This window comes from Lagenorhynchus albirostris, chromosome 10, assembly GCF_949774975.1.
Source record: "Lagenorhynchus albirostris chromosome 10, mLagAlb1.1, whole genome shotgun sequence".
Taxonomy (NCBI): domain Eukaryota; kingdom Metazoa; phylum Chordata; class Mammalia; order Artiodactyla; family Delphinidae; genus Lagenorhynchus; species Lagenorhynchus albirostris.
Genome location: NC_083104.1, coordinates 31,348,524 through 31,360,571, shown reverse-complemented (window position 1 = coordinate 31,360,571; position 12,048 = coordinate 31,348,524). Strand labels below are relative to the sequence as shown.

General features: G+C 50.2%; 1 protein-coding gene across 6 annotated transcripts in view; it reads left to right on the top strand.

Moving 5' to 3' along the window:
• The window catches only part of FLNB (filamin B), a 138,559-nt gene that overhangs the window by 110,454 nt on the left and 16,057 nt on the right, over positions 1–12,048 (top strand). For 2 of the 6 annotated variants that reach the window (XM_060161479.1, XM_060161480.1), the window contains 11 exons: positions 342–413; positions 1,141–1,243; positions 1,954–2,094; positions 4,435–4,563; positions 5,300–5,473; positions 6,183–6,341; positions 6,664–6,867; positions 7,906–8,058; positions 8,162–8,284; positions 10,776–11,042; positions 11,679–11,816. In XM_060161479.1, the coding sequence (XP_060017462.1) occupies positions 342–413; positions 1,141–1,243; positions 1,954–2,094; positions 4,435–4,563; positions 5,300–5,473; positions 6,183–6,341; positions 6,664–6,867; positions 7,906–8,058; positions 8,162–8,284; positions 10,776–11,042; positions 11,679–11,816 (1,663 nt within the window). Of the gene's footprint in view, positions 1–341; positions 414–1,140; positions 1,244–1,953; positions 2,095–4,434; positions 4,564–5,299; positions 5,474–6,182; positions 6,342–6,663; positions 6,868–7,905; positions 8,059–8,161; positions 8,285–9,944; positions 10,072–10,775; positions 11,043–11,678; positions 11,817–12,048 lie in introns of those variants that run through there. The other 4 variants (XR_009542741.1, XM_060161481.1, XM_060161483.1 and 1 more) reach the window with 4 other exon arrangements.

Here is a 12,048-nt window from a genome sequence, read left to right as displayed (position 1 = left end):
CAGATGGACATTTAGGTTACTTCAGCCTTTCCCAACAATGAATGGCTCCAGTAAAATCCTTTGCACACATGACTTACCTATAGACTTTCCTGCCAGTACTTCTATAGGCTTGCTTCCTAGAAGTGGGTCATGGGTTCAGAGGGCATATGGATTTGACATTGGAAGAGGAGATGCCAACTTGCTCTCCACAATGGTGGGAAGAAGGTAGGCTCCCGCTACAGGGAGTAGCTCTCTGCTAGGCAAGACAGATGGGGAGGAATCAGCCCTCGGGTTGTAGAATCTACTGAGTCGCAATGTCCCTCAATGTGATTCCCAACTAATTTCCATTTGCCACTGACCAGGCCACAGATGGGAAAGTCGCAGCTGTGGAGGAAGCACCGGTAAATGCATGTCCCCCCGGATTCAGGCCCTGGGTACACTTTTTGTTTTTGTTTTTATTTTTCCCTTTTCCATGTCTTTGTTTACTCAGCCTTCATTGCAGAAAAGCTGCAGCCTGCTTTTGGGGATTGCTTAAGCCCTCTGGGTGTCCTGGTCATTGGTTTGTCCCCACTGATCAGTGCAGCACAATGATCCCGGCTTTCTCTGTAATGAGACCCACCTGTGTCATCGTTCGCGCTCCACGAATCGCCCGCCACCATGTCTGTGATCACGCTCGGTGCAGTTTGTCTCCACGTTTAAAGAGAAAGATGGACAGCTGTCTCAGCCCTCCTGCAGACTCTAAAAGCCACCACTTGCACATTTGGTTTCTGTTCAGGGGGAAAGCCACCGCTGCTACTTTCTGCCACTTAAAACGCACCTTCTTTTCCAGGCCACAGGCAACTAAACCTTTCCAGGTGGAACCTCTTGGGACTCACAGACATTGCTGTCTCTCACTTTTCCGCTTTCCCATGGGCGCTACTGGGAATTTCACAAGCAAACAGCCTAGAGATTTTTAGCAATTGGTCAGCATGATTCCTCCAATTCTCCAGGTTCTGCTCTGGCCCCAGAGCCCGTTAGCCAAAGCCCGCAACGCATGGGCAGCCGCATCCCCAAATCCTGGCTGTACGAGCTTGCAAAATTCCCAGTTGCTCTGCCCCCTGTAGCTTCCCCAGCTCACACTGTTGTCCACTTTACCCAGTGACCACTGCTTCCTGTTTTTAGGTAACTGAAGAGGCCTATGTCCCAGTGAGTGACATGAACGGCCTGGGGTTTAAGCCTTTCGACTTGGTCATTCCGTTTGCAGTCAGGAAAGGAGAAATCACCGGTAAGCACTGTCGTGAAAGCTGTCTTGTTCTCACTCACTTGCACTAGCTCTCCAAACAGTGCGCAGGAGCTGGTTCCACCTGTCCCCCAGACCTGGGGTCCGGAACCCAGCATCCCTGGGTCAGTCCATGAGCCCATGGGATTGCAGAATGTCCTGTGTGTATATGTGTATCTCAGAAGAGGTGGTTCATTTATAACTTGCATCCTGGAGAGAGGGCCGGAAATGCTCTGTAAGGGGAGAACCACTGTGTTTAGATCTCTCTCGACCATCACGTTCCTATTCCCCCCTTTTCTTGCCTTCTCTTATTCTTCCACTTTTCCAGATGTGACATTGACACTGAGGTCTGTTGTACAAGAGTTACTTCCTCTCCTAGCCTCCTTTCAATGCCTGCTTCTCTTTGAGTTGACGCTTTACCAATCCAATTGGTCTCATGGTCTTCTCAAGTCCTGTTTGAGCTTCTCATTTATCAGTACAAAAGTAGAAGACCCTTTACTTGTGAGTTGCCTGCTGCATTTTGTGGAAACAAAATAGAACAAAATAAAGGCAGGCACGTCTCTGCTTCCGGTTGTGGAACGTGGTGTTTTAGGCAATGGTGTGAAGTGTTCTTGTATCTGAAAACCTTTATTGTGAAGGCCACGTGTGCCTCTGTGCTCAGCTTCTCGGGGGAAGTCTTGGTGGGCTCACTGCCCCGTCTCCATGTGCTCCAACAGGAGAGGTCCACATGCCTTCTGGGAAGACAGCCACACCTGAGATTGTGGACAACAAGGATGGCACGGTCACTGTCAGATACGCTCCCACTGAGGTCGGGCTCCACGAGATGCACATCAAATACATGGGCAGCCACATCCCTGGTAAGTCGGGCTCAGCGCCCTGGCTGACTGCAGCGCCCTGGCCCTGCAGGACTCCAAGATTCAGGACGTGAACATCTGGGAGGTTGTAGTCAGTTGTTGAGTCACCTGCTGTGTGGTTTTCAGTGGCAGATTTGGGAATGCAGTGTAGGCGTCCCTGCAAAACCAAACAGGCTGTGACCCCAGCAGATCCAGCTAATTTCCATCAGGGATGACACAGCTAAGTGTCCTGGGTCACAGTGCAGGCCCTTTGGTCCGCGATTGTTTGTCTTTGTCACTATGCCAAGCATGGCCAAAGGGTGAGCTGGGAGAAAAATGTGAGGCACGTCAAGGGACTTTCCAGCCGGGCCTGCAGAGCCCAGAGCAGCGTGGGACGGGAGAAGAGGTTGTGAGAAGAGGACAAGCTGCCTTATTGTCACACTGCCCTTGACAAGAAAAGCCAGCTCAAGTTTCATGTCCATCAACCAGCAGTGTTACTCTTTTTCTTTTTTTTTGAGTACATAACCTATCTACGTAGTTTAAAAATGATGTGGAGAAGGGTTTCCTTCCCACCCATATCCCCCATCTGCCCTCTCCTTGAACCTGACTGTTGTTGATGTTTTATGCTAGATTTCAGAATATTTTTAAGACTCTACAACAGATGGGAATACAGATGTTTAATCCCTCTCCCTTTGTTACATAAACAGTAGCCTACGCTACACGTTATTCTGACCTTGCCCTTTTCATCTAATAGTATATCCTGGAGAACTTTGCGCATCTGAATAGTAGAGAGTGTTCATGGTGTCCGGCCATTTGGGTGAACGTTACACGTGAACCATTTCTCCCACTGGAGGACAATTGGGTTCTTCCCCACCTTTTGTGATTACTAGTCATGCTGCAGTGAATAATAGCCTTGCACACCCATCATCTCACACCTGCCAGGGTGTATCTGAGATATTTGGTTCCCAGGGCAGGAATTGCAGGGCACAGGCAACAGCCCTGCAATTCTGACAGATCTCACCAAAGCGCCCTTCACGCAATCTCTTCCCGTTCACATACCCACCCGCCATGCAGGAGAGCACCTGCTTTTCCGCCAATTTGCCGGTGGAATAGGCTCTCAAATTTTTGGATCTTTGCCAGACTGATAGTTAAAAACCAGTATTGCTTTGTTTGTATTTCTCTTGTGAATGAAATTGAGCAACTTTCTATATGGCTAAGTATCAATGCTATTTGTATTTCTTTTTCTCTGAACTGGACGTGTGTATCCTTGGCTCAGTTTTTCTCTTGGATGACTGGCCTTTGTCATATCAGTTTCTGAGAGCAGTCTAAATATTGGAGAGATAAGCCCTTTGTGATAGGAGTTGCACATACTCCTCCCAGTTTGATATTTGCTTTAGTTTATGTGTATGTGTACGGATACTATGTGTTTAAAGCAAACATGTATTTATCTGCTTCTGTTTAAATGTTCTAAAGATGCAGATACAGAAAAAGTATAAATGTCCTTCTACCATTTTCCTTCTGTTTCCAATGCTGGTGTGTGTATCTTTTCAAGTGTCTCTCTCTGTACCTACAAATATGCATGCAATTTTGTTCTATTTTGGACTGGGATAATGGTATTAATATTACATAGGAATATACTATGATGGGTATATATTATTATATAGGTATTATAATAGGTGTTAATATTATATAGGGTATTAATAGAATGGGATATTGACATTTATGTAGCAATTTGCCTTTTTCTCTTTAATGCAACACATTATGGCTAATCTCTCAAGTTAGTATACATAGATCTCCCTCATTATTTTTAGTGACCTGCAAGTAGACTAATGTTGATTTAACCACCCCCCTGTTGTTGGACCCTGGGTTCTTTTCCTAATTTGCACCTGAATTCTGTGGAAATGGAAGTACTTGCCTAGGGCTGGGAGTGGGCCTGAGTGGAGAGGACCACAGTGGGATAGATTCTTCGGGCTGGGCTCACAGACTTTGAAAGTCATGGGCAAACGGCCTTCCCAAAGGACCTTTCCAGTCACATTCCATCTATTGTGGGTCATTTCTCTTCTCCACTGCTCCCCCCCATCACCCAGCCCCGGTGTAGCTGTTCCCTCCTTACTTGTCCATTTGAGCCAGATTCCCCTGCCTCAGCCCCCCTCCAGTCTGGAGCACCCTGGGGACTGTTTTTCTCATGTGATCACTGAAGGGTCGATAGTGAGTAGACCCCCTTGGGTATCCTAGGATGGGGAGCCCCACAGCGTCTCCTCTTGCATTCTGCTCTGCCCAGGAGATGCCACGCCCGCTGCTGTTAGGTGAATCCCCCCAACCCCCTATGAGTCCCAACTTTGTGTGTGTTCTTTGCAAACCCAGAGAGCCCGCTCCAGTTCTACGTGAACTACCCCAACAGCGGGAGTGTTTCTGCATATGGCCCGGGCCTGGTGTATGGAGTGGCCAACAAAACCGCCACCTTCACCATTGTCACCGAGGACGCAGGAGAAGGTACTGTGGTTCTGTGGGTCTCAGCTGTCATTTGGAGAGTTAAGGGGATGCAATTCCAGGGAAGCCTTTAAAAATAAGGCTCTTGAATGGTAGTATCTGTCTTGTCTTTTCTCTCATATAAATCTCTTATGTAGAGCTCCTCTGTCTTCTACCCAAAACAGAAATTTTAAAGTCCTTCGTGTTCTGATTAAAATCACATTCATACTATGAAATGTTTTATGTGACTTTCCTGAAATTTACATGTGTTCTGATAGACAGCATTTTTGGTTTTGTTCTTCTTGCACCTGTACATGTATCCACAGGGCCACATGAATCATTTAGTGGCTTATTCTAGCTCTGTGCCCATGGGCATTGTCATCACAGGAATTTCTAAATTTGCCATTCTAATGGGATTTTCATGATGGCATCCAGCCCCCAAGCAGCAGTGACAGTCCGTGTGTGACACTCTCTCCCGTACGTGTGATTGGCGCGTGGGGTTCCATCCCTTCCTCGTCCCACACATATGGAAGAATTGAACTTCAGGGTCACTTGCAGGAAGAATTCAGATGGTGGAGTGTCTTCCCAATGACGCTTTCACCATGTAAATAGCTTTGTTCTGACCTACGCCCCTTGTCCGTGGCTTGTGTCAGGCTGACGTTCCTGGCAGCAGGGCCGTCCCGGATGAGCGGTGATCCCTTTTGAAACACAGAAACACCCTCCCTGATGGCTCTCCTTCCCTCCTCTCATTCATTCACAGGTGGCCTGGACTTGGCTATTGAGGGACCCTCAAAGGCGGAAATCAGCTGCATTGACAACAAAGATGGGACATGCACGGTGACCTACCTGCCCACCCTGCCAGGCGACTACAGCATTCTGGTCAAGTACAATGACAAACACATCCCTGGCAGCCCCTTCACAGCCAAGATCACAGGTAGAGTTGCCCAACTGGCTGGAGACTCCCTGCCCCAATAGGCCCCCCTCCCATCACACCTGGGGCAGCAGGCTAGGCACATCTGAGATTTAGGTTTCACAGCGTCTCCTTGGGAACAAACTAGGGGTGCAAGGCCAACATTAGATAGGCTAAATTCCTCCTTCAGCTGGTAATCCCGGGAAAAGCAAGCACATCACTTGGAGGGCACTTATTTGTGCCAGTCTGACTCCAGCGTCCAAGTAAGGAGGCCCTCAGACAGAGGCATTCAAATAATACTTATTGCATGAGAAGCTCAGAGATGCTCGTCAGCATCACTTCTGGATAGATTTTTGTGTCCCTTTTACAGATGGGAAAACTGAGGGTTGGAGAGACTGGCTTAGCCAAGTTCATGTGGGTATTCTGGGATTCAGGTGGAGATTATCTGACTCAAAGCCCTGCTTCTGACCCCTGTTGTGCTCTCTGTTCAGATCATGCTCTCAGTGGGTTATAAATGTGGTCTGTGTGGACTCAGGTCCTCCCTGTAACCAGACATAAGTAGCAGTCATTCTTCGTTGATTAGGTCTGCTTATTGTCTGGGGAGTGTTTTTGTCACTTAAGTTTGCGTGATTAATTCTTGCCTGTTCGTCTATAAATGGCATGTGGTGTGAGAGCTCTGGAGAGCCAGGGTGACCACGTGTAATGGAGCTGTGTTGGGGCTGGTGTTTCCCAGACGACAGCAGACGGTGCTCTCAGGTGAAGCTGGGCTCTGCCGCCGACTTCCTGCTCGACATCAGTGAGACTGACCTCAGCACCCTGACGGCCAGCATCAAGGCCCCGTCCGGCCGCGACGAGCCCTGTCTCCTGAAGAGGCTGCCCAACAATCACATCGGTGAGCTCAGACTGCCCTCCCGGCAGGAGCCGGGACGTCTTGAGTGGGAGATGGGGGTTCCCTCCTTGCCCGGGACCCCAGTCCTTGCCTGGGAAGTTGGTAGCACCTTGGAGTGTGATGTGGTAAACCTGCTGGGTCACATGCGTGGTCAGAGTCCAAGCATTTCTGCCTTACGATGCTGACGAGCCTCTTGGACACCCTGGGTTGCCAGAAAGTCAGGAAGGAAGTCCTGTTTCTGTTCTTGCCAGTGTGTCTCCCTCCTGCTTCCTCCCCTTCACCCCTCCCTCCCACCTCATAACCCCCAATCTGTGCTCTGGTCCAGGCATCTCCTTCATCCCCCGGGAGGTGGGTGAACACCTGGTCAGCATCAAGAAGAACGGCAACCACGTGGCCAACAGCCCCGTGTCCATCATGGTGGTCCAGTCAGAGATCGGGGATGCCCGCAGAGCCAAAGTCTACGGCCGTGGCCTGTCAGAAGGCCGGACTTTCGAGATGTCTGACTTCATCGTGGACACGAGGGATGCAGGTCTGTGGGGGGTGGTCCCAGGGGAAGAGGCCCGGAGCTTTGGAACTGGCTTCTTCCTGCTCACGTTACTCCATCTTTTCATCCTGCCAACCTTCTTTTCTTTGTGAGCATCCTTCAAACAATAGACCCCTTTACATGATTATCATTTAAGCCCCAAGAGCAGTGGCAAAGTAGGTATTATCTTTGTTTTCTAGATGAAAAAATTGAGGCTCGCAGGGTTAGCAGCCCCCTCTGCTTCTGGCATGTGAGCCCAGAGCCACAACAACTCGCAGATCTGTTTCATTATCAATATCCCCACCATTGTCTCAGCTCCCCAGGGTCTCCTTGACTCATCTCAAACTAAGAATGTTGGGCCAGCGGGTCAAAGTCATGTTCAGCTGAGCATTGCTTTCGTGCAAATGAGGAGTTTCTTCCTGCTTCCTCTTAGAGGTGGTCCGAATTAGGTTGGGCCACTCCAAGCTACTCCGCATCCCAGAGTCTTCACCTTCTGCCTTTTTGAGTGATGGGCTTGCATTGGTGGTTTCTGGATAAAGTCACCTTCCCAAGGCAAGGAGCTGGAGAATTTGTGGTCCTGATGGGCTTATGTTCTCTGTTGATTCCTCAGGTTATTAAAGCTTTAGATCTGCTGTCTTAGTGGTTCCCTGGCTGGGCATCCGAGGCAGCTAGGAGCAGTTAAAAATGTCAAATTCTCAGGCCTGCAGCTGGTAGTAAACCCCCAGACAGCACGTGCCATTCCTGGAAGCAGGTGGTCAAAGTGTCCCCCGCAGCGGGTTCTGCAGGACAGAGGGTCGGTGGGATATTAGTGGATACCCTTGAGAAGAGAGTGTGGTCAAGGCCACCTTCAGCCAGGATATTTCACTCCAGGATTTCTCAGAGCGTTTAACTGACTCCTGTGCCCAGCGCTGTCCAACAGGGGCCACCGTTACTGTCTTTCTGCTTTCTGGAGCATTTCCAGGGGTGGAGGTCCTTTCTGCATTCATCAGGCTCCCCCTTCCTGATGAGCTGCTGTCATAGCAGCCACGGGCTACTGTGTTGCAGGTTATGGCGGCATCTCCTTGGCCGTGGAAGGCCCCAGCAAAGTGGACATCCAGACAGAGGACCTGGAGGACGGCACTTGCAAGGTCTCCTACTTCCCCACCGTGCCTGGCGTTTACATCGTCTCCACCAAATTCGCCGATGAGCACGTGCCTGGTATGTGTGGCCCCATCTGCTCTCCCTGTCCCGTGCTTGGGTTTTCTGTAAATGCCACGCGTGGCCTCTGGGCTGCTCTCAAGGGCCTGCTCGGTTTTTGCAGGGAGCCCCTTTACCGTGAAGATCAGCGGGGAGGGAAGAGTCAAGGAGAGCATTACCCGTACCAGTCGAGCCCCATCTGTGGCCACTGTTGGGAGCATCTGTGACCTGAACCTCAAGATCCCAGGTGAGCACGAGGGGCTCGTGGGTCAGGGCAGTGGGCACCACCGGAAACCAAGTCTGGGCTTGGCCCAGAATATACCATCTGAGTCTGCTGGGGGGGACTGTTTTTGAATTTATTATTTTTTTAATTTATTCATTAATATTTTTAATACTTATTTTCACAGAGACCCATCCAAGAAAAGTAAATCTATTTACTTTTCCTTCTTCCAGATGAAAATAGCTTTATCGTACCACATGGGGGACAAATAGATAAGCTTTTAGACTTTCATTTACTGTCTGTCGACTAGACTAATAGTGAGAGAACTGGCCCTGCTGATGCTTGTATCTGGAAGGAGGTGTCAGCCCAGTGACATCCTTCTAATTCCCGTTCGTATCTTTCATTCCTAAAATTGGAGTGAGGCCTGAGAAGCAAGGCTGGGTGGATGGACCACATCTAGCCCTTTGCCCAACACAGCCATCGTCTGTCTGAAATGTGGCCCAGGTTCTTTCTATTAAGAAGTGACTGTGTAAGTGAAGGCTTGAGGCTCCTCTGGCATGTGCTACGGAGTTGCAGGTTCTATGGAGACAGAAACTCTAAATCGTCTTCCGATGAAGCTCATGTTGTGATGAGCTTCTAGCTTCCAGAGGAAGGTCCACACGGCATCTCCCGTCTTTCCTGACTTGTGGTATATCTCTTGCTCTGCCTTCTCAGCATTACCTGATGGGTTCTTCCTTTCTAGACACACCGTTGGTAAAAACCTCATTACTGTAGCGTCCAGACTAAGAATCACTTAAAACACACCGTGTTGATTGTGATCATAAAAAGTTCAGGTGCTCAAAAACAGGGGAAGTAAGTCTAACCTCATATCCCACCGTCCAGGGAGATTGTGGGTCGCGTTTCAGGCCCAGAGCTGGAGCCTGGATGCCTCCAGCCTCCTAGACACACGGGCTCGGTCTCAGATCCCTCTGGTGCACTTCTCACTCACTGTATTGTGGGCATCTTTCCACACCAAAGTATACTTCCCCAGCATCCTTTTCATGACTGTATAAGATTCCAATTCACGTCTAGGTGCATGTCCTCATTGGGTTTTCTCATTTCATGTATGCTCATCTCCATCCCTTGACCCCCTTAATCAGTGCTCTGTGACATCTGTCATCACTTCGGATGGGTGCCCGGGAGTGGGATTGCTGGGCCAGTACGTTTCAGATGCTGCTATGCCTTGGCAGCCTGTCCTCCAGAAAACGAACTGATGCCTGTTTCTCTGTTTCCCCACCAGCACTGGCCACTGTCTTTGGTTCTCACTTTGATCAATCTGATGGAAAGATACGGTATCCAGTTTTCAGTTGCATTTCTCTGGTCACTAGACGAGTGGACTGTGTTTTCGTTTGCTTCACATTTCTCATTTGGGGAACTCTCTCCTGTTCCCTTTGCCTGTTTGTCTCTTATCTTTGTGTGATGTGGTCAGTCACGCTTTCCCTCAAGTCTTGTCTAGCTCTTGACTCCTTCTTACTCTTTTCAGTGGTACTAGATGACTCTGGCTGAGACTAACTTTTTCCATCATTACCTAGAACACCCTCTCTTGTCAATTAGAAGGGAGGATGGCCCTCCAGCCTCCAGATATCCTCCGGACCCAGGCCATGTGGGGTGACCCTCCCCTCAACCTCCTTCCTTTCTCTGTCCTCAGGGCTCAGAGTCATGAGCTGCTGCCCAGATCCTGTAGGGCTGGAGGGTGCGGTCTCGTGCTGCTGTAGGTGATGGCGTTACTTGGTCACCCAGCATGCGGCGGGCCTGTCTCCACCTCGTCAGTGCAGGCACGGTCGCTGGCATGGCAGAGCACCTTGGGTGGAGCAGACGCGTCTGCTTCCTGGTGTTGGGGACCCGAGGCGTCATGTTTCTGGAAGTGTGGCCTCTTGTTTTCGGTTTGCTCAAAGCTTTGCTCACGCATGGTTTCCCCTTTGCCACTGGGACCAACCTGGGTTCACCTTTTCCTCTAAACGCATTTTGTCTTGTTGCCTGAAAGAAATGCCAAGGCTTCTTGACAATGAGGGATGAGGGCTCTTGTGTTTTCTGTCCTTACCTATGGAAAAGAGCCCCTGTAAGCATGACTGATGGCCCCATGTCACATCTGCTTAGAAACATCTGAGCCATCGTTGTTGTTGCTGTTTACATGCTATAGCTATCAGCCCAAGCTCTGGTTTGACACTGCTGTGTGGAATTAACTCAGCTCCAGCCAGGAAGGCTGTCAAAGTGCTCGGCGAGGCAAGATGTGTCAGTGCCGCCAGAATATTCTCTGCACCGGGTGGCTGGAAGGGCCCGGCACTCTCCATGCTGGCCACGACCACCCAGGGATTTGAGGGAGACAGGAGGGCAGGCATCCAGCCAGGATGGGAGGAAGCCTGAGCACCCCGCACCCCTGGCCTACACTCGCTTTGCCGTCTGCTGCTTGCCCTGCATGTCCTGTTCCCCCTCAGGCCCTTGCCCTGACCCTCCTCTTTTTCTCCCTGCCCCCTTTCAGAAATCGACAGCAGTGACATGTCAGCCCACGTCACCAGCCCCTCAGGCCGCGTGACCGAGGCAGAGATTGTGCCTGTGGGAAAGAACTCGCACTGTGTCCGGTTTGTGCCCCAGGAGATGGGGGTTCACACCGTCAGCGTCAAGTACCGCGGCCAGCACGTCACCGGCAGCCCCTTCCAGTTCACTGTGGGGCCTCTGGGTGAGGGGGGCGCCCAGAAGGTCCGGGCAGGAGGCCCTGGCCTAGAGCGAGGAGAAGCAGGAGTCCCAGGTGAGCGTTCTGGGCAGACTTTTTACTTGAGAAGATTGAGTTCAGCCTGGCAGAGTGAGCATCCTGCACTCTTCACCCTGTTCTGAAAGGAAGACTGTGTGTGTTACTGAGGGATGGTGTGAAGGGGCATTCTTTAAAACAAGGCTTCCGTGGCTAAAGACATTTGGGAATTGCTTACCCAAAGCTAAACAGGTGTCTTACTGAAGGACTTCTCGGAGCCTGTAATTTATGGGTGTGTGTTGTGAGTCTCTAAGAGAGCATCAGGGTCATAAAACCGTTTCCAGGGCATCTTGCAGGCTAATGTTCTTCGAAACATGCTAGAATTCTATAAAACTGATTGTGACGGTCCCTTGCAGTGGTGGTTGCTGAGTGGGAAAGTCTCTGGGGATGAAACTGAATGTTCTCGTCTTGTTCTGACTTGGTTTGCATGTATTCCAAAGATGTCTGATCGCCCATGAGCTTAGTGAAGTCATGGATGGGGCTTAGCAAACATCACCAATGCCCTTGCTTGGGTTCTGCTTGGGGTTAGAGAAAGAGGAAAGGGCTGGCAACAAACAGAACCCAGCACCCCATGTTTGAGCCAGAAGAGGGGCCTATACCGGGCTCAGTCACTGACCAGGTGTTTCTTTGTCTCAGCTGAATTCAGCATCTGGACCCGGGAGGCAGGTGCCGGGGGCCTCTCCATCGCTGTTGAGGGCCCCAGTAAGGCCGAGATTACGTTTGATGACCATAAAAACGGATCATGTGGTGTGTCTTATATTGCCCAAGAGCCTGGTAGGTACTCGGGGGCCAATGGAGGACGTTTTCCTTGTGTAGGGATGGTTGGGTTGTAAGGAACAGAAACTCATCAGGCTAGCTCCAGTAGAAGAGGAATTTATCTGTATGGGCCCATGGGAATGCGTCCTGGAAATCCAGTTGCAGGATATCCAGCCACGCCTCAAAGGGGTAGGAATTCTTGTTCTCCTTGTCTCTTGGCCTCACTGCTTTTTAAACACATGAAATAAAA